Raw genomic sequence first — 21,718 nt, 5'->3', positions numbered from 1 at the left:
GGAGGCCAATTCTCTGAATGCATTCAAGAGAGAGCTAGATAGAGCTCTTAAGGATAGCGGAGTCAGGGGGTATGGGGAGAAGGCAGGAACGGGGTACTGATTGAGAATGATCAGCCATGATCACATTGAATGGTGGTGCTGGCTCGAAGGGCCGAATGGATGGCCTCCTCCTGCACCTATTGTCTAAGACTTGAAACGTCACCCATTCCTTCTCTCCTGAGATGCTGCCTGACCCGCTGAGTAACTCCAACAGTTTGTGAATAAATAGCCGTGATCACATTGAATGGCGGTGCTGCCTCGAAGGGCCGAATGGATGGCCTCCTCCTGCACCTATTGCCTACTTTTGCAAAATATGACAATAAAGTGGATCCGTCGATCCCCAGTGAAGTGCTGTGAAACCTTCCTACCTCCCACGACAGGAGTGGCGGTGGCGGCGCGTCCTCCCGGGGCGGGGGCTGGAGGGCGCCGCCCATCCCAGCCCAGCTCAGCCCAGCGCCGCCAGCTGAACACAAGTTGAGCCGCCGGTGTAGGAAGTTGTGTAAGTCGGAGGTTGGCTCGGGTCAAAGGCCGCCGGCGTCTGGTGATGTGTTAAACTTTGTCCGGCTGGTCCGGGAAGAGTCGGTGTCGGGATGGCGGCGAAGGTGAGGAGATTGCCGTCCGTCGTGTGTCGTGTGTCGTCCCCCCCTGTTGCCCAGCGCGGGCCCTCACTCGCCCTGAAAACACGACCTATATATATATATATATATATATATATAAATATAAATATTCCCTTCTCTCCACAATACTCCACCTTTTTTTTAAATGTTACGTCCATTTCTTCGGTGTAAACCGCATTTGCAGCTCCCTCCCTTCTCCTCCCCTCTCCGCCTTTCCCGGTGGAGCTTCGGGAATGTTCTCTCCGCCCGGGATCCCGCGCACGGCGACCGTTTCCCATCCACCCGCCCGCCCGGGATCCCGCGCACGGCGACCGTTTCCCATCCACCCGCCCGGGATCCCGCGCACGGCGACCGTTTCCCATCCACCCGCCCGGGATCCCGCGCACGGCGACCGTTTCCCACCCGCCCGCCCGCCCGGGATCCCGCGCACGGCGACCGTTTCCCATCCACCCGCCCGCCCGGACGACGACGACCACGACCTCTTCCCGCCGGCAGCGACCGTGGTGGAGGAGGGGGAGTTCACTCGGCCTCCCTCCCCTGTGTCTCTATTTTTATATATAATGTTATTATTATTTTTTTTGTTGTTGTTGTTGTTGTAAACACGTCAGAATTCTGCCGTGAAGCCGAGGGCGGCGGCGGCGGCGGCGGCGGCGGGTAATTGAGTGAAGTGTGTCGTTATCATTACAGTCTCTATCTGCTGGGCAGTGACAGTGCCAGTGGGTTTTCTCAGCCCACTCGTTTCTATTTAATTTCTGCAGGAAGATAATCTGACTGTGTACATTTAGGCCAAAATATGGTGGGGCTTGTGTAGTCCCTGCAATATTCACAACAGCTTGGTTTAAACTTGCCCTGATGGAAAATGTGGAGGAGTTTTCAACTGACTGCTGCTTTTTAAGAAAAACACAATGATTCATCTTACGCCCCAAGGCTGACAGGAAAATCGGATCATCGCTTTGTTTTTGTTGAAATTTTGTTTGATAAGTATTTCAGGGTGGTGTCCAGTACCTATTGATGTAGGTGTTCTCTTGTTGATCAGGTCTGAAGAAAGGTCACCCATTCCTTCTCTCCTGAAATGCTGCCTGACCTGCTGAGTTACTCCAGCATTTTGTGAATAAATACGATCATGTCATTATACTCTTAAGCTGCTTCGAAGTCTAAAGCCACAAATCTTATCTGGTTTAGCTCGGCTCAAATTACTAAAGAGAGGAAGCTATTTATCTGACCACAAAGTCCAATTTCTATTGATTTCTATATGTTTTAAATATCACTGCCGTTCAGGGGCAGCGATGTTCATTAAGAGGGCTGAAGGAAGTAAAAAGCTCAGGTGGGTAATTAATTTTCCAATCACTTAAAATAAACCACATTGCTGGGTAATTTGTTTGTTGCTTTTGATGGTAGATGTTGGCAAGGCCAACACTGAGAGCTCTCTTGTTTCTATTTAATTTCAGCAGGAAGATCTGTGCTACTTTGTGTATAATAGGTCAGATATGGACTTGCTTTAAACTAATTTGGAAGACATGTTGTGGAAAGGAACTGCAGATGCTGGTTCAAACCGAAGATGGACACAAAATGCTGGAGTAACTTGGTAACGATTTAGTCTGAAGAAGAGTCTTGACCCCAAATGTCACCCATCCCTTCTATCCAGAGATGCTGCCTGTCCTGCTGAGTTACTCCAGCATTTTGTATCTATCTTTAATTCAGAAGACAGTTCCTTTGACAATGCAGCATAGAGAGGCAGCCTCGATTGTCTTTATGACTGTTGTCAGCCTTGTACTAAATACTTGTGACAATGAGAATGCACCCATGTCAGCCATTGTTAGCAAGTAACAATAATCAAATCCTGGAACAGTTTTAAAAACAACCTATTTGATAAACCCTTCAAAAATCATTTTGCTAATTAAATCCACTTCATTTCCGATCTGCACAACTATTATGAGCAACTCCACTATAAATGAAGCCGTTTATGTATTTTAACATGGATTTGTCTGCTTAGGTGATATAGAAAAAGCACTCAAATGAGGTTGCACCTAGCCCCCCCCCCCCTCTCCCAATAGCAAGCTGGAGATAGAGGAACAGATATGTAGACTGGTTACCAAAAGATGGCAATAGTTTTAGTGGGTGCCTTTTGCAGGGTTTAACAGGATGGAATCACACAGGGCCAATGAGGAAAACACAGAAAGAAGGAAATAAAGCAGGCAATGAGAACGGTCAAAAAGGGCCACAAAATGGCTTTGGTGAGTCCGATTAAAGAGAACCCCAAAGCTTTTTATATCTAGATTAAAAATAAGAGAGTGACCAGGGAGAAGGTAGATCTGCTCAAGGATAAAGAAGGGAATTTGTGCTTGGAGTCTTGGGATGTAGGCGAGGTACTAAATGAGTACTTTTGCATCTGCACAACTATTATGAGCAACTCCACTATAAATGAAGCCGTTTATGTATTTTAACAAAAACAATCTTCATACATGGGCTGAGAATATTTTTGATTTAGTATATATTTTACATGTAAACTATGTTGGCTACTTGCTATCAAGCAAGGTGTTGAAAATACTTCAGAATAAATGTCTGTTTTTAGTCAATGGAAAGTACAGAATAAGGTTTGCCTTTTTGTTAAAGACTTTAGTTGTTTTGGGACTTTCTGGCTAGTTGTAACTATAAAGGGGAAGTGGAGACAACAGTTGAGAGCAGATTGGGTAGAAACATAAAAGGATCCATCGGTTGTCTTGTGAACGATGGAAGAGTGGGCCAACTTTTTTTTTTAAAAGTCTACTTAAAGAAGCAGGTACATGGATGTGAGACAGAATGATCACTATTGATTTTCATGTTCTAGTAAGTCTACGATAGAAAATGAAAAGAACAAAAATTGAACTGTTACTTGAGAGGCTGACAGTGCTTATTGACAGATGTGATCGAGATAGAGGCAAAAGAGGTGGAGGAGTTACACTACAAGGAGACTCACAGTAGCATTCAGAGAACGCTGCAGGGTTTGTGTAAGAAAATAACTGCAGATGCTGGTACAAATCGAAGGTATTTATTCACAAAATGCTGGAGTAACTCAGCAGGTCAGGCAGCATCTCAGGAGAGAAGCAATGGGTGATGTTTTGGATCAAGACCCTTCTTCAGACATGCTGGCGGGTTTGTCTGCTTAGGTGATATAGAAAAAGCACTCAAATGAGGTTGCACCTAGCCCCCCCCCCCCCTCTCCCAATAGCAAGCTGGAGATAGAGGAACAGATATGTAGACTGGTTACCAAAAGATGCCAATAGTTTTAGTGGGTGCCTTTTGCAGGGTTTAACAGGATGGAATCACACAGGGCCAATGAGGAAAACACAGAAAGAAGGAAATAAAGCAGGCAATGAGAACGGTCAAAAAGGGCCACAAAATGGCTTTGGTGAGTCCGATTAAAGAGAACCCCAAAGCTTTTTATACCTAGATTAAAAATAAGAGAGTGACCAGGGAGAAGGTAGATCTGCTCAAGGATAAAGAAGGGAATTTGTGCTTGGAGTCTTGGGATGTAGGCGAGGTACTAAATGAGTACTTTTGCATCTGTTTTCACCAAGGAGAAGGACGAGCACAGTGAGATTAGTATGGAGAATACAATTTGAGATTAAGGAGGAGTTGTTGGGGATGTTGACGAGCATTAAAATGGATAAATCCCTAAGGCCTGATGGGATTTATCCCAGTTTATTGAGAGAGGCCAAAGACGAGATTACGAAAGCCTTGATGACATCTTTGCGTCTTCTCTGGCCACAAGCGAGGTCCCAGAGGATTAGAGAGCAGCTAATGTTGTTCCTTTATTTAAGGGTAGTAGAGAGAATCCAGGGTATTATAGGCCAGTGAGCCTCACATCAGGAGGCTATTGGAAGAGCGTTCTTCGGGATAGGATTTACTCCCATTTTGAAGATAATGGGTTAATTAGGGACAGTCAGCATGGCATTGCACTTGACAAGTCGGGTCTTACTAACTTGATCAAGTTTTTTTTGAGGTGACAAAGGTGATTGATGATGCTAGGGATGGATGTTGTCTACATGGATTTTAGTAAAACACTAAACCAAGTGGACCCGTTGGGCCCATTCCTCGTAAAGGGGGGACAGGGAAGGGGAGAGGGTGTCACTGACCTGGGGCCCGTGGCGCTAGCGCTGCAGCCAGAGCGAGCCCTGGACCCAAAGTCTCCTGTATTGGTCGAGCACCCTCACACCCCCCCCACCTAATCCCCTCACTGACCCACTCCAACCCCCCCCTCCCCCCACCCCTCCCCCCACTTCCCCCTACCCCAGCCCTGCCTCCACCCCCATTCCCTCCTCCCCTACTCCTCCCTCCCCCCACCCCCACTCTCCCTGCCCCCCACCCCCACTCTCCCCCACCCTGCCCCCCACCCCCACTCTCCGCCCCCCACCCCCACTCTCCCCACCCCGTTCCCCTTCACCCCCACTCTCCCCTCCTCCCCACCCCCACTCTCCCCTCCTCCCCACCCCCACTCTTTCCTCTCCCCACCCCCACTCTCCCCCCACCCCCACTCTCTCATCCCCCACCCCCAGTCTCTCCTCCCCCACCCCCATTCTCTGCTCCCCCCACTCTCCCCCCTCCCCCACCACCCCCACTCTCTCCTCCCCCCTACCCCCACTCTCTTCTCCCCTTACCCCCACTCGGTCCCCACGCCCACTCCCCTCCGTGGCCCTGTTGGCGGCAAAAGCCACTTACCAGAGCCCGTGCGTGCAGCGCTGATTGCCTGCGAGGCCCAGCGGGACCTGGGACTACACCTCCCGGCGGGCAGCAGGGCGGTGGGAGACACGCACAAGATGGCAGAGTGGGAAGAGTTGGAGAAGGAGAGCAGCCGCCATGTTCGTGGAGTCGCGATGGGGCCGTCGGTTGAAGAGGACGTCGTCGACGACGCCGTCGGTTGCAGCGGCCGCTGTAGGAGACGCGGGAGGAAGAGGAGAAGAAGCTGCCCGCTGGGGGTTGTATTCCGGTGATGGTGCGGGGACTCGACGACGCCGTCGGTTGAAGCGGGCGCTCGAGGAGACGGAGGCGTACAATCAGTCGATGGGGTGGACGACCATCTCCCTCCTGCTCGGAGTCTCCCCCGTGAACGGGTGCGGGCGAGTGGAAAGGGACGAGGAGGGGGGTGGAAAGGGGAGAGGGAGCCACTGACCCCGGGCGGCCCTCCTGCCAGCGACCATCTTGTTTGGGGGAGCAGGGAGGGAAGCACAATTAAAGTCGTACGTGCCCCATTGTGACGTCACACGCTGAGCACCTTTAAGAAGTCGGTTAGAAAGGTGATTTTTAAACTTAAAAATCTCTCTGACTTTAAAAATATAAGACCAATTTAAATTAAACTTTTCATTAACAGTCGCCAGGACAATGGTGATTAAGGTGGTGCTAAAATTGTGGCGCTATCATTTACCGTTTTGGCTGTAGGTCCATAGTGACTTGGTCATTTGAATTCAGAACTGGTTTGCTGATAAAAGACAGAGGGTTGTGGTTGAAGAACAATGTTGAGGCTGGAGGTCTGACCAGTGGAGTTCACAGAACAGAAGGGATCAATGCTGGGACCTCTGCTCATTGTGACATACATAAATTACTTGGACGTAAACATAGACGGATTGGTTAGTAATTTTGAAGATGAGATCTAGATTGGTCGGATCGTGGACTGTGAGGAAGAGTGTCAAGGCATCCAGTGGGATCACCTACAGAAACGGGTGGGGAAATGGCAGATGGAGTTTAATCTGAGCAAGTGGGAGGTGTTGCGAGACTTATATTAAGAGGATAATATACAATTGATGGCATGTCCCTTAACTACATTGATGTACAGTGGAATTTTAGAGTCCGAATCCATAATTCCCTGAAAGTGGCAATATAAATAAATAGGCATATGGTATGCTTGCTTCCATAAATCTGGGTGCAGAAACAAAGAACTGCAGGTGCTGGTTAATGCACAAATGTGCTGGAGTAACTCAGCAGGTCAGGCAGCATCTTTAGAGAGGTGATGTTACGGGTCAAGACTCTTCTTCCGAAACATCACCTATCCATGTTCTCCATAGATACTGCCTGACCTGCTAATGTACTCCAGCCCTTTGTATCCTTTCATAAGTCTGGCATTGAGTATAAGGGTCAGGAAGTCATGATGCAGCTTAAAAGGAGTTTGGTTCGGCTGAATTTGGAGTATTGCTGGTAGTTCTTGTTGCCTCACAGGAAGAATATGGAGGCTTTGGCAAGGGTGCAGAAGAGAGGCTGACCTAAGACAAATTTAATGAGGTTGTAGGAAGATTTAGGTAAATCAACAACAGTCAACAGAGCTTTATTTGTCATTCGGTACCAAGGTACCGAACGAAATTACGTAGCAGAACACAAGACACATGACCCCAACACAAACGTCCATCACAGTGACTCCAAACACCCCCTCACTGTGATGGAGGCAACAAAACTTCCACTCTCTTCCCCACGCCCATGGACAGACAGCTCGTCCCCGACCGACCCGCACAGTCCCCGCAAGAGGATGGAAGTCCCCGCGGCCGAGCCGCACCGAGCGCTGAAACGTCTCGTGGCCGAGCCGGGCGATGGAAGGCCCCGCGGCCGAGCCGTGCGCAGCTAAGTCCTGCGGACAAACAGACTGCTAGCGAGCCGCAGCCGTTAGGCGCCGCCACCTACAAGGCAGGACAGATTTGTAAAAGCAAATCATATGTGACTAATGTGACCAATTTTTTTTGACGTACAGAATGTTGATCGTGTGTGTTATATATAGTTTTCAAACCCCATTTGAGGAAGTACATTGATTTAACCTTTTCAGCAAAATTGGATCCCCTGGTGTTAAATGGGGTTTGTGAACGCATGAATATGAAACTGGTGAAAGGACAAAGCAGTGAGCAGTGGCTGGTTTTCGCACTGGATAGGAAGGGATGCAGAAGAGGTAGAAAAGAGGCCTTTTTCCCCCATGGACAGAGCTAGTATAGAGTTCCTTCCATGCTATTTTTTGCAGGTTGTGTGAACATCAATGAGATTCCGCAGCCAAGTCGATCTTCCTCTTTTAGCTTTCTCCTTCACAAATCTATCGTCTGCTCATATGTCTTTACCAACCACCCCACTTCCAGTACTTTTCCATGCAGTTGCAGGAGATGCACCATGTCTCCTTTTGCCTTTTTCTGCCATCCAAGATCTAATAGTCCTTCTAGGCAAAGCAGTAATTTGCTTGCAATTCTTCCATTCTAGTGTACTTTATAATGTGGTCTCCTCTCCCTTGGTGAATGAAAAGACAGATTGAGCAATCACTTTGTACTTCACATCTATTTGATTTGCAGGGTCAACCCTGAGTTTCTTTTTTTGTTATCTGCTGTTTAAATTCTCCGTCCAATCTACCTGTGTGTGGCCTACTGCACATTCATTAGCAAACCTCATGGTAAGCTTGAGGAGCTGTACTTCATGTTCCTTCTGGCCACTTTGCAGCCTTCTGAACAGTATTGAATTCTACAATTTTGGGTTACTGTCTTTCTGTGTCTGTATCACAGCAGGTCACGTCTCCCAGATGTACTAGTGGGCAGAGGTCCTAGGGTGACGGAGGAACTGAAGGAAATTCACATTAGGCAGGAAATGGTTTTGGGTAGACTGATGGGACTGAAGGCTGATAAATCCCAGGGCATGATGGTCTGCATCCCAGGGTACTTAAGGAAGTGGCTCTAGAAATCGTGGATGCATTGGTGGTCATTTTCCAATGTTCTATAGATTCAGGATCATTTCCTGTGGATTGGAGGGTAGCTAATGTTATCCTACTTTTTACAAAAGGAGGGAGAGAGAAAATGGGAAATTATAGACCAGTTAGCCTGACATCAGTGGTGGGGAAGATGCTGGAGTCAATTATAAAATAAGAAATTGCAGAACATTTGGATAGCTGTAACAGGATCGTTCCGAGTCAGTATGGATTTACGAAGGGGAAATCATGCTTAACTAATCTTTTGGAATTTTTTGAGGATGTAACTAAGAAAAGGGACAAGGGAGAGCCAGTGGATGTAGTGTACCCGGACTTTCAGAAAGCCTTTGATAAGGCAGATTAGTGGGCAAAATTAGAGCACATGGTATTGGGGGTAGGGTACTGATATGGATAGAAAATTGGTTGGCAGACAGGAAAAAAAGAGTAGGGATTAACGGGTCCCTTTCAGAATGGCAGGTAGTGACTAGTGGGGTACCGCAAGGCTCGGTGCTGGGACCGCAGCTATTTACAATAAACATTAATGACTTAGATGAAGGGATTAAAAGTAACATTAGCAAATTTGCAGATGACACAAAGCTGGGTGGCAGTGTGAACAGTGAGGAGGATGCTATGAGGATGTAGGGTGACTTGGACAGGTTGTGTGAGTGGGCGGATGCATGGCAGATGCAGTTTAATGTGGATAAATTCGAGGTTACCACTTTGGTGGAATGAACAGGAAGGCAGATTATTATCTGAATGGTGTCAAGTTAGGGAAAAGGGAAGTACAAAGAGATCTGGGTGTCCTTGTTCATCAGTCACTGAAAGTAAGCATGCATGCATGTACAGGGCCCTAGTGAGACCACACCTGGAGTACTATGTGCAGTTTTGGTCTCCAAATTTGAGGAAGGATATTCTTGCTATTGAGCGATTGCAGCCTAGGTTCGCTAGGTTAATTCCCGGAATGGCGGGACTGTCGTATGTTGAAAGACTGGAGCGACTGGGCTCGAATACACTGGAATTTGAGAAGGATGAGAGGGGATCTTATTAAAACATATAAGATTATTAAGGATTAGACACACTAGAGGCAGGAAACATGTTCCCAATGTAGGGGGAGTCCAGAACCAGGGGCCACAGTTTAAGAATAAGGGGTAGGCCATTTAGAACGGAGAAGAGGAAAAACTTTTTTACTCAGAGTTGTAAATCTGTGGAATTCTCTGCCTCAGAAGGCAATGGAGGCCAATTCTCTGGATGCTTTCAAGAGAGAGTTAGATAGAGCTCTTAATGATAGCGGAGTCAGTGAGTATGGGGAGAGGGCAGGAACGGGGTACTGATAGAAACATAGAACATAGAAAATAGGTGCAGGAGGAGGCCATTTGTCCCTTTGAGCCAGCACTGCCATTCATTATGATCATCCACAATCCCTATATCCCTTGATTCCACTAGTCCCCAGAGCTCTATCTAACTCTTTCTTAAATTCATCCAGTGATTTGGCCTCCACTGCCCTCTGTGGCAGAGAATTCCACAAACTCACAAATCTCTGGGTGGAAAAAGTTCCTTCTCACCTTAGTTTTAAATGGCCTCCCCTTTATTCTAAGACTGTGGCCCCTGGTTCTGGACTCGCCCAACACTGGGAATTTTTTTCCTGCACTAGCTTGTCCAGTCCTTTTATAATTTTATATGTTTCTATAAGATCCCCTCTCATCCTTCTAAACTCCAGTGAATACAAGCCCAGTCTTTCCAATCTTTCCTCATATGACAGTCCCGCCATCCCAGGGATCAATCTCGTGAACCTACGCTGCACTGCCTCAATTACAAGGATGTCCTTCCTCAAATTAGGAGACCAAAACTGTACACAATACTCCAGATGTGATCTTACAAGGGCCTTTTTACTCCTATACTGAAATCTTCTCGTTATGAAGGCCAACATGCCATTAGCTTTCTTCACTGCCTGCTGTACCTGCACGCCAACTTTCAGTGACTGGTGTACAAGGACACCCAGGTCTCGCTGCACTTCCCCCTGACCTAACCGTACACCATTGAGATAAAAATCTGCCTCCTTATTTTTGCCGCCAAAGTGGATAACCTCACATTTATCTATATTATACTGCATCTGCCATGCATCTGCCCATTGTGCCATGCATCTGCATCTGCCACGCATATGCTGATTGTGGATGATCAGCCATGATCACATTGAATGGCGGTGCTGGCTCGAATTGTCCATCTGTGATATTGCTTAGTTTTTTGTGTCCGTTTTCATTGTCTGGCTGGCCGTATCTTACAGCCCTGCGTTACACATTTTTTTCATTCCTTTCTCAACCTTCTCACCCTCTGTTGGCTTCATTTCACAGCTTTTATCAATAGATAGACCCCGCTGGCCCTCTTAACCTTAACAACTTTACTTTATTTACAGCTTATACTTGGGGAAGACCTAGATCTTACCCCATCAGAGAGATTCTCCCTGACCTATCCATCCCTTCCTAATTTACTTTTTTCCTTCCTGGTTTTGACAGAGGTTTTCAATCTGAAATGTTAACTCTGTTTTTCCTTCCCCTTCTCCACTCTCCCCATCAGGCAAAAGGTATAGGTGTGAAAAAGCACACCTCCAGATTCAAGGACCGTTTATTCCCAGCTGTTATCAGGCAGCTGAACGATCCTACCACAACTAGAGAGCTGTCCTGAACTACTATCTACCTCTTTGGTGACCATCAGACTATCTTTGATCGGACTTTACTGGCTTTATCTTGCACTAAGCATTATTCATGTTATTCCCTTATCATGTATGTAAACTGTGAATGGCTCGAATGTAACCATGCATTGACTTTCTGCTGACTGGTTAGCACGCGACAAACGCTTTTCACTGTACCTCGATACATGGGACAATAACCAAAACTAAAAGCGGAAATTCACAGGTCGGGGAGCCACACAGCCCCTGGCCCCACACGCAGTGTGCTGGGAACGGGTCCGGTACTCGTGCTACTTTCTTGCTGCTCGATCTCTCTCTTCCTGCAACCGGTAGCACGCTGCGTGGCACCAGCTCATTGGGTATCTGGCAGAAGTGCGGAGGGCAGTGCAACGGGAGCCTCGGTCCGCTATAACCAAAATCCACGATATAGAGGTCTGTTATCGCGAGGGTTTACAGTATATAAAAATTATGATAGGCATAGACTGGGTAGATGGACAGAATCTATCTCCCAGATGGAGAAATCAAATGATAGAAGGCATAGCTTTAAGGGAAGAGCAGCAAAGTTTAAAGGAGATACATGAGGCAGGTTTCTTCTGCAGAGGATGGTGAGTACCTAGAATTTATAAAGGAAGCAGGCATACAGTTGAAGCAGATGCACTAATGACATTTAAATGACTTTTGGATAGCATGTGAATATGCGTATTGGAGGGATATGGGTTATGTGAGGTAGATAAGTGATAGTCTTGGCATCATATTTAGCACAGACATTGTGGGCCAAAGTGCCTGTTTTTGTGTTGTGCTGTTCTGTGAAGCTATTCACAGTTTACAGATACATGATATGGGAATAATGTGAATCATGCTTAGTGCAAGATAAATCCAGTAAAATTCAATCAAAGATAGTCCGAGGGTCTCCACTGATGTAGATAGTAGTTCAGGACAGCTCTCCAGTTGTAGGGTGGTTCAGTTGCCTGATAACAGTTGGGAGTCAGCGCTTACCTCAGGAGCTGTATGCCTGCCTCCTGTGAAGTCATAAATGAGGTTGGTTTCCTTAGGGGATATGGAAATGGAGCTGTAACCACATTGAGAGATGAGGTTAAGGTTGTTCTCCTCTGTGCAGAACAGACTAAAAGGAGTTTAACATGCAAATTAAGTTAATTGAAAAAGAACCAGAGAGGAGATTAGTTTTTATTTGAATCGTGAACTATTCAAATGTACAGGAATGTACAGCCAAAAACTATGGTAGATACACGTTCAATTCCTTTATGAAATATATTATTGCATAAGGAAAAAAATGCTTTGGGGAAGAGCAGAGGAGTGAAACTGCATACTTTTTTCACAGAGTTCACAATGGCGCGGTGGGACAAATGACTCCCTCAGTGATTTCTCATTCTATGAATATTTTTTGGTATTAATCGGGTCCAAAAGGTCTGTTGACACTGTCCTAAAGGAAATGGGCGCATTTTTTGCTGTGATATTTCCGCACCAAAATAGTTGAGTGTTATTTGGAGAGGGAGGGTACTCCTGGCCTTGACACCATCTGTTTACATTTTTTTTAAATCCTGTGTCCTGTGATGAGGAAATGGTCCAAACTTTGCAAAGCGTTTAGTTGCCTCTGTTCTCTATAAGCTTTACATTTTCTGTGTAGCACAGTAGAAATGCGATCTGTTGTTTATTAGAATAGATAATCCTCACAATGTGTTTTAGCACAGTACAAGCATTGGTTAAACAGGCTATTATCCGATTGGCAGGATTATTCTACTTAGCAAGAGAAGATAAATATTGCATCCTCTGCTTTTACATTCTTTTATTATGACAGATATTCTTCGAACATGCTTTAATTTGTTTGCTAATAATACAGAGACACTAAGGAAAGTGATGTATGGCAGTGGTATATAGATAGGTTAAGCAAATGGACAGGAAGATACATACGAGTTGGAATATGTGTGAAAATGTAAAGGTTTTATGGGGAAGAGGAAAAAGAACGGTGTAAATTTTAAATGGTAAAAAGCCTTTAGGTTGGTGGAGTAAAATATCTGATATGTTGTCTGGTAATATGAATATCACTGTACCGTAATTGGTACATGTGACAATAAAGGACCTTTTGAAATCTTTTGATTTCAATTTAGTTGCAAAACCAAAGTTTTGAAGCATTGCCAAAATCAGGCAGGCCTTTTAGTGCAATAGACACTGAGTACTGTGTTTGTGAACAATGTTGCCTCTATAATCAGGAACGTTGACAATGACCTCTCATTCTGTGCAATATAAATTTACAAAATTGGAGTGAATGAGTTGTCTAATGAGAGATTGGGCTGAGGAGAGAGCAATCCTGTTAAATTGTGTAGGATTCTGAGTGTTTTCTCTGATTGGAGGACGGTGTCAGCATAATAGTTTGGCCATTTAGGTCTAAAATTATCAGAATTTTCTTTGCCACGACATTTAAAATTTTTGAATTCTTAGTGGAAGTTTGTGGATGCTCTGACATTGAAGTAAATTTAAGGTTAATACTGCAAAAAACTTTCGGCCTAGGGAATTGAATATATAATTGAATAGCAACTCTGGGTAGGGTCAGTTATGACACCATGCAGTTCATGTGACTTTGTGGCTTATTCCTACTTGCATGGGAACACATTGTAGGCAAATTTATGAAAATGAAAATGAAAATAATAACTCCTAAAGCAGTTTGCAGAGGAGAAATGTTTGGGACAGAGCAAATAGCTGAGGGGCTCGAGCAGCATTGGTGAAGCGAAGGAAGGCCGCCCCCCCCCCCCCCCCCCCCCCCCCCCCGGAACATGGACGAGATTTGTTGAAGTTTCAGGATGAGATCCTGCTTCAAGACTAAGAGCGTAGAGGGAAGATAACTGGTCTGATGAGTTCTGCAAGAATTCCTCCGGACAATGCTCTCGACTCAAACATCTTCATAGAAACTAGAATGTTTGCTGATGGTTGTAGTGTTGAACTCTTTTCGTGACTCCATGGAAAATTAAGTATCACAAGCCTGCCTTGAACAAGTCGTAAACAACATTCAGGCACGCACTGCTAAATGCCAAGTAACAATTTTAAAAGACTTTTGGATAGATCTATAGATATAAAGGATTTGGAGGCTATGGGCTAAATGCAGGCCCAGTATGCCAATTTGATCGACATGGCTCAGCCGCCCCATCAGCTTCGGGGCACCTGTACCCACGTTCACCATTGCATACTTGGATCAACCTTGCTGAAGGGGAACCTGCGGAAAGTGACTGGGCTGGATAGCTTCTCTGGCTGAGTTATCAGAACTTGCACGGATCAGCTAGAAAAGGGTATTCATGGATACCCTTAACCTTACTCCAATCTAAAGTTCCCACCTGTTGTAAGAATACCACCATCATCCTTGTGTCAAAGAAAAATAGGGTGGCATGTCTTAATAATGTTGTTCATGTGGCTCTGACATCCATCAGTCGGATTAGGTTTATTATTGTCACGTGTACCAAGGTACAGTGAAATGCTTTGTATTGCATGCTGTCGAATTCAATCAGAGACGTTACATATAGACAAGTCAATCTCTAGTACAAAAGGTACAGTAAAGGGGAGGATACAGAGTGCAGAATATAGTTTTCAGCATTGTAGTGTACCTGTTCCAGAAATAAAGTCCAATGTCCAAAATTAAGTAAAGGTGAATCGGACTGTACCTAAGCTTATGGAAGCCTAATAAGAGAAGGGAAGAAGTTGTTCCCGAGTCTAATGGTGCGTGCTTTCAAGCTTCTGTGTTTTCTGCCCAGTGGCAGCAGGGAGAAGAAGGAATGACAGGGATGGATAAGATCTTTGATAATGTCAGCTATGTTCCCGTGCAGTGTAGATGGAATCGGTGGTAAGGGTCTGTGTGATGGACTGTCCGTCATCATGAAGTGCTTCCAGAGGCTGATCACGGAGCACATCAACTCCAGCTTTCCAAGCAGCCTGGATCCACAGCAATTTGCTTACCACCACAACAGATCCATGGCAGATGCCATCTCCCTGGCTCTACACTAATCCCTGGAACATATGGATAACAAGGAGACCCATGTTAGACTTCTACTTATTAATTGCAGCTCAGATTCAACACCATTATTCCAACCAAACTAATTTTCAAATGCCTGAACCTTTGACTTAGCATCCCCCTCGGCAACTGGATCCATAACTTCCTGAGCTATCGACCTGCAATCAATAAGGATAGGAGACAAAACACCACAATAATTCTCAACACTGGTGCCTCAAAAGATTGGGTTATTGACTCTTACTCTATGACACTATACTATCCTACTTACTATACTTTGGGGTGGAACAGCGGTAGAGTTGCTGCCTTACATCGTCTGCACGGAGTTTGTACATTCTCTCTGTGACTACATGGGTTTTCTCTGGGTGCTCTAGTTTCCTCACGCATTCCAAAGACATACAGGTTTGTAGGTTAATTGGCTTCTGTAAATTGTCCCTGGTGTGTAGGATAGAACTTGTGTTCAGGTGTTTGTTGGTCATCACAGACTCAGTGGACCAAAGGGCATGTTTCCACACTGTTTCTCCAAACTAAACTCCCTAATAGAACTGTGTGGCCAAATTTTGCTCTAACCTCATTTGCAAGTTTGCAGATGACACACCACAGAGAGTAGTGAACGGAACACAGTCCGTCCCTTCCCTTCTCCCCAATGCCGCCACCCCCATCGATCATTATGCACTTCAAGCTGCCTCAGGAAAACAGCCAACATAAGCAAGGACCACTTGGAACTGGTGGCCAGGGGTGGTGGTAAGTACTGCCAGGGTTGGCGCTGGAAACAAACAATAAAGGCATTGAAAAGGCTTTTAGATAGGCACACAAATATGCAGGGAATGGAGAGATATGGATCATGTTCAGGCAGTGGGTATTGGGCCGAAGGGCCTGTTTCAGTACTGCACTTTTCTATGTTCTGTGCTCTATGTTCATTCACTCCACAATTATTTTCTGTTCTCCCCTCTCTGATCAGGCAGATGATATAAAAGCTTGAAACCACATATCACCAGCTTCAAGAATAGCTTTTTCTTTGCTATTATTATCAGACTCTTCATTGCACCTCTCCTATCAAAGGATGAATTTCCAATCTTCCAATTTGCTTCATGGCAGCCGTGAATCTTTGATCTGCACTTTTTCTGTCACTGTCATACCCATTTCCTGCGGTTTTTCTTTTGCATATGCTCCAATGTGGTACGACTTGTCTGACTAGCATGCAAACACAAGTTTAGAACTATGTCTTGGAACACATGAAAAAAATAAACCAATACCAAGCTATCAGCATGTGCACCATTTTATTGCACAACTTATTTCTTCATTCAAGTCAAGTCAATTTTATTTGTATAGCACATTTAAAAACAACCCACGTTGACCAAAGTGCAGTACATCAGTGCAGGTACTAAAAAAGAACATACAATGGCACACAAACATAACAACACATACATAAACAGTTCACAGCGCCCCCTCTGAGGGCCTCAAATGCTTGGGAGTAGAAATAGGTTTTGAGCCTGGACTTAAAGGAGTTGATGGAGGGGGCCGTTCTGATGGGGAGAGGGATGCTGTTCCACAGTCTAGGTGCTGCATCTGCAAAAACGCGGTCACCCCTAAGCTTAAGCCTAGACCGCGGGATAGTCAGTAGCCTCAAGTCGGCCGACCTGAGGGACCTGCAGATAGAGTGGTGGGTTAGAAGATTTTTGATATGGGGGGGGGGGGGGGGCCCGTTTAGGGCTTTGTATGCGAATAGCAGGAGCTTGAAGTTGATACTGTACTGGTAGCCAGTGGAGAGAGGCCAGAATCGGGGTGATGTGATCCCTTTTACGGGTACCCGTCAGGAGTCTCGCTGCGGCGTTTTGGACCAATTGCAGGCGGGACAGGGATGATTGGCTGATCCCAGTGTATATGGAGTTGCAGTAGTCTAGGCGGGAGGAAATGAATGCGTGGATGATTTTTTCAAGGTCGTCAAATTGGAGGCATGGTTTGATTTTAGCTATGGTACGAAGCTGGAAGAAGCTGGCTTTTACCACAGCGTTGACTTGCTTGTCAAACTTTAATGCAGAGTCAAATATCACGCCGAGGTTTTTGACATGCGGTTTGACTAGGGAGGATAGGCTTCCAAGGCTGCCTGTTATCGTTTTGATGGAGTCGTGAGGGCCGAATAGGATGACCTCAGACTTGCTCTCGTCTAGTTGAAGGAAGTTCTGTGCCATCCAACATTTTATGTCCTCAAGGCAGTGCATGAGGCTGATTAAATTTGACCGGTTGTTGGGTTTCAGGGGGAGATAAAGCTGTGTGTCATCCGCATAGCAGTGGAAAGAAATGCCGTGCCCTGAATGATTTGGCCGAGGGGGAGCATGTACAGAGAGAAGAGAATGGGGCCTAGGATGGAGCCTTGTGGAACCCCGCAGGAGAGGCTAGCTGGGGAAGAGGAATAATTTGTGTAAGAAAGTCATAAGAAGAAACATAACGGATTTGATGGATATGTGAAAGAATATGTTGGTCGACTACAAGGGGAAAGAGAAGGAAATGTCAGTGAAAGAATAACTATTCTGGGAACTGGTAAGTCCCCTCTAGGTTGAATAACTTTGTTCTGGTCATAATAAGGAAGTGTGATTTTTGAGGACTGAGTAACACAAGATCATAAGTTTGCACCTTGTTGGAATTCAGTTCTATCCATGATGAAAGTAAACTAAACTAAAAGATCTCTTAATTGCTTTATTTTGTCCTTGTGATATGATGCAACGCAAGGCATCCTTAATGTGAAAATAAGACATGTTCACTGGAATTACTGTGTGGGGTTTACTAATGCATGGTTTACTGAAACTATTAGTTTACTTACTAATGATGTAATGGGCAGATGTCATCACCAATCCACCTGTCAGAAAGTTAAGGTTTGGACTTTTTTTCTTATTTAAGGTACATCCCAATCCTTGGACAGGCCTTGGTTTAATAAGTAAATTCTTCAGTAATACACATAAGCTATTTGTCATATGAAAACATAATATTTCAAGTCAAGATTAGTTCATTGACCAATAGGGTGAAGTACAGATACAATGACTCGGTAAACGCACAAAATGGCGGCACTGCCCTAGCAGCTGCCGCTCACCTGCGGTCCATTTGTCTTTGTGTTTTTGTTGTTTTTTTTGTCTTAGTTGTAGTTGTGATGTGGTGTTTTGTGTTTGTGTACTATGTGTGTATGTGGGGGGGAGGGGGAAACTAACACTGTAAATATGTGTCCCTTCCGAACGGAGACCCGACCTTTGTTTTCTGGGCCGTGTCTCCGTTCCTGCTGCGGCCTACCATCGGCCCAACTCCTGGAGCTGTCAGCCTCCATCGGACTTACCATCCAAGTCCGTGGATCGGACTTGCCATCACCGGAGCCGGCCGTCTTCGGAGGCTGCGGGAGCGGCTGCGACTTGCCTTAGGTTCGGGCCGCGTGGATTCCGACATCGGGAGCTCCGGCAGCGGCAGCATGTTCGCCCACCCCGGATCGCGGGGCTTGGGGCGCGGACATTTCACCGTCCGGCGCGGCCTAAGATGGCCGCGGGATATTTCTCTGCTGGGCGGGGGTTTCAATGTCGGGAGCCACGACCGCCCCGACGTGCAGCAACAGCGGCAGCGACAGCGTGTTCGCCCGCCCCGGATCGGACTTATCATCAGCGGAGCCGGCCGTCTTCGGAGGCTGCGGGAGCGGCTGCGACGCGACGCGCCTTGGGCTTGGCCCGCTGTGGACCGTCCGGTGCGGCCTGCAACCACAACAACCTGACCGCGGGCGAGGACAGCAGGAGAAGGGAAAGACATTGTGGCCTTCCATCACAGTGAGGAGAGAGAGGACTGGAGGAGACTCACTGTGATGGATGTTTCTTTGATGGATGTTTCTTTTTTGTGTGTTTTTGGGGTTGGGTGGTTTGAGTGCCTGTTTGATGCTTTTATTGTTGGACTGTGTTTTTGGGGGTTTTGGGGTGTGTGATTTGAATGCCTATTTAATGCTTCTATTGTTGGACTGTGTTTTGGGGGGTTTTTGGGGTTGGGTAATTTGGGTGCCTGTTTAGTGCTTTTATTGTTGGACTGTGGGTGATTGAATTAACATTTTGTTCAAGATGGCCGCGCCGTTGTGTTTGGCTGCCTGCCACTGTATGTTTCTTTTTTTTCCTAGTCAGATGTGCAGCACTTTGGTCAACGTGGGTTGTTTTTAAATGTGCTATACAAATAAATTGACTTGACTTGACTTGACAAAAACACACTTAAACATAAATGATACATCATTTATACCCTAGTTCTCCAAGACAGTGAAAAGAAAAAGACTGCAAAAGAAAACAACACAATTTTTAGTTTTAGAGATACAGCGCAGAAACAGACCCTTCGGCCCACCGACCAGCAACCCCCGCACATTAACACTACCCTACACACACTAGGGACAAATTACACTTATACCAAGCCAATTAACCTACATGCCTGTACGTCTTTGGAGTGTGGGGGAAACCGAAGATCTCGGAGAAAACCCACGCGGTCACGGGAAGAACCATATAACAACTACAGAACGGAAACAGGCCCGTTCGGCCCTACCAGTCCAAGCCAACCACTCTCCCTGACCTAGTCTCATCTACCTGCACTCAGACCATAACCCTCTAATCCCCTCTTATCCATATACCTATCCAATTTACTCTTAAATAATAAAATCGAGCCTGCCTCCACCACTTCCACCGGAAGCCCATTCCATACAGCCACCACCCTCTGAGTAAAGAAGTTACCCCTCATGTTACCCTTAAACTTTTGTCCCTCAATTCTAAAGCTATGTCCCCTTGTTGGAATCTTCCCCACTCTCAAAGGGAAAAGCCTACCCACGTCAACTCTGTCCGTCCCTCTCAAAATTTTAAAAACCTCTATCAAGTCCCCCCTCAACCTTCTACGCTCCAAAGAATAAAGACCCAACCTGTTCAACCTCTCTCTGTAGCTTAAGTGCTGAAACCCAGGCAATATTCTAGTAAATCTCCTCTGTACCCTCTCCATTTTACAACTCCGTACAGACAGCACCCGTACTCTGGATTGAACCCAGGTCTCTGGCACTGCAAGTGCTGTAAGGCATCAACTCTACCGCTGCACCACCGTGGACGCTCTGCAGTGCACATAAGTGCAAACACAATTTGAAAACAAATCCATGGTAGTGCAAGAGGTGGCCTTGTAGGGTTCCATTGCTGAGATAGGAATAGACAATAGGTGCAGGTGTAGGCCCTTCGATCCAGCACTGCCATTCACCGTGATCGTGGCTGATCATCCACAATCAGTATCCCGTTCTTGCCTTCTCCCCATATCCCTTGACTCATTAAGAGCTCTATCTAACTCTCTTGAAAGCATCCAGGGAATTGGCCTCCACTGCCTTCTGTGGCAGAGAGTTCCACAGCTTCACAACTCTGAGTGAAAAAAAATTCCTCATCTCCGTTCTTAATGGCCTACCACTTATTCTTAAACTGTGGCCCCTGGTTTAGGATTAGAGTTGTGTAGGTTAGTTCAAGAGTCTGATGAACGTAGCTGTGACCAGGCAATGAGTCAAGATACTTCGGCATTGCATCAATAGACACTTCAGGTATTCGGTGACATGCTGAAGTTCTGTAAACCTTTAAGAATATCAAGGCACTGGTGCTCTTCATGAGAATACGTGCTGGGCTCAGGACAAGTCCCTGAAATGTTAATGCTCAGAAATTTGAAGATGCTAACTCTCTTCACCTCTAGCAGCCAATGAAAAAATCATGTCATCTCCTGATTTCCCCTTTCTGAAATCAATGATTAGATCATTGGTTTCGTTGACTATGAATGCGAGGTTGTCGTTGCGACACCAGTTGCTCTATCTCTCTCTCGTACACGTTGACCCATCAACTCCTGTGGTTCGGCCAACAACAGGGGAGTCGTCACCGAATTTACTGATGGCATTGGAGGTGTGCTTATCCATGCAGTCATTGGTGTAAAGAGCAAAGAGTAGGGGATGAAGCACGCAGCCTTAAGGTGCACCTGTGTGGAGTTTAGTGAGGAGAAGATATTGTTACCTATCCGCACTGAGGTCTGTCGACTTTTTTTAAACATTTATGTTAAAGTCAAGGTTCTAGTTTCAAAGGGAAGTACAGAAACCCAGGTCTTGGAGCTTGGTGGAGTTTGGTGGGGAGATTGTGTTGAACGCCAGGCTGTAGTTGATAAACAACAGCCTATTGTATGTTTTCCTGTTATCCAGATAGTCGAGCACAGAATGTAGAGCTAGTAAGATAGTATCTGCTTTTGACTTGTGCCAGTAGGCAGTGAAGCAGATGTAGGCTATTTCTGAAGCACGAGTGGATTTGTGCTGTACTGGGCTTCTCGAAGCAATTCATTGTGGTGGACGTTAATACTACTGGACGGTGGTTATTGAGGCAAGTCACCAGGCTCTTTGTGGGCAACAGTACAATAGATGCCCTTTTACTTTTAACACGCCGTGTCCATATTTTAACGATAGAGTCGCAGAGTAATTGAGTCATACAGTGCAGAAACAGATCCTCTAGCCCAACTTGTCCATGCTGACCAAGTTGGCCCATCTGAGCTAGAACCATTTGCTCGCATTTAGCCCTCATTCCTCTGAACTTTTCCTAACCATGTACCTGTCCAGCTATCTTTTACATGCTGTTATAGAACCTGCCTTAACTACCCTAACTGGCAGCTTGTTCCATATACCCTCCAACCTT

At 46.0% G+C, this 21,718-nt stretch overlaps 1 protein-coding gene across 1 annotated transcript in view; it reads left to right on the top strand.

Moving 5' to 3' along the window:
* The first annotated feature begins 480 nt into the window (after positions 1–480).
* The window catches only part of LOC144596871 (sorting nexin-9-like), a 107,861-nt gene continuing 86,623 nt past the window's right edge, over positions 481–21,718 (top strand). The window contains exon 1 of the mRNA XM_078405735.1: positions 481–641. Within this exon, the coding sequence (XP_078261861.1) occupies positions 630–641 (12 nt within the window). The 5' untranslated portion in view covers positions 481–629. The remainder of the gene's footprint in view (positions 642–21,718) is intronic.

Source organism: Rhinoraja longicauda, chromosome 9 (assembly GCF_053455715.1).
Source record: "Rhinoraja longicauda isolate Sanriku21f chromosome 9, sRhiLon1.1, whole genome shotgun sequence".
Lineage (NCBI taxonomy): Eukaryota > Metazoa > Chordata > Chondrichthyes > Rajiformes > Arhynchobatidae > Rhinoraja > Rhinoraja longicauda.
This window is presented reverse-complemented; position numbering and strand designations above follow the sequence as displayed.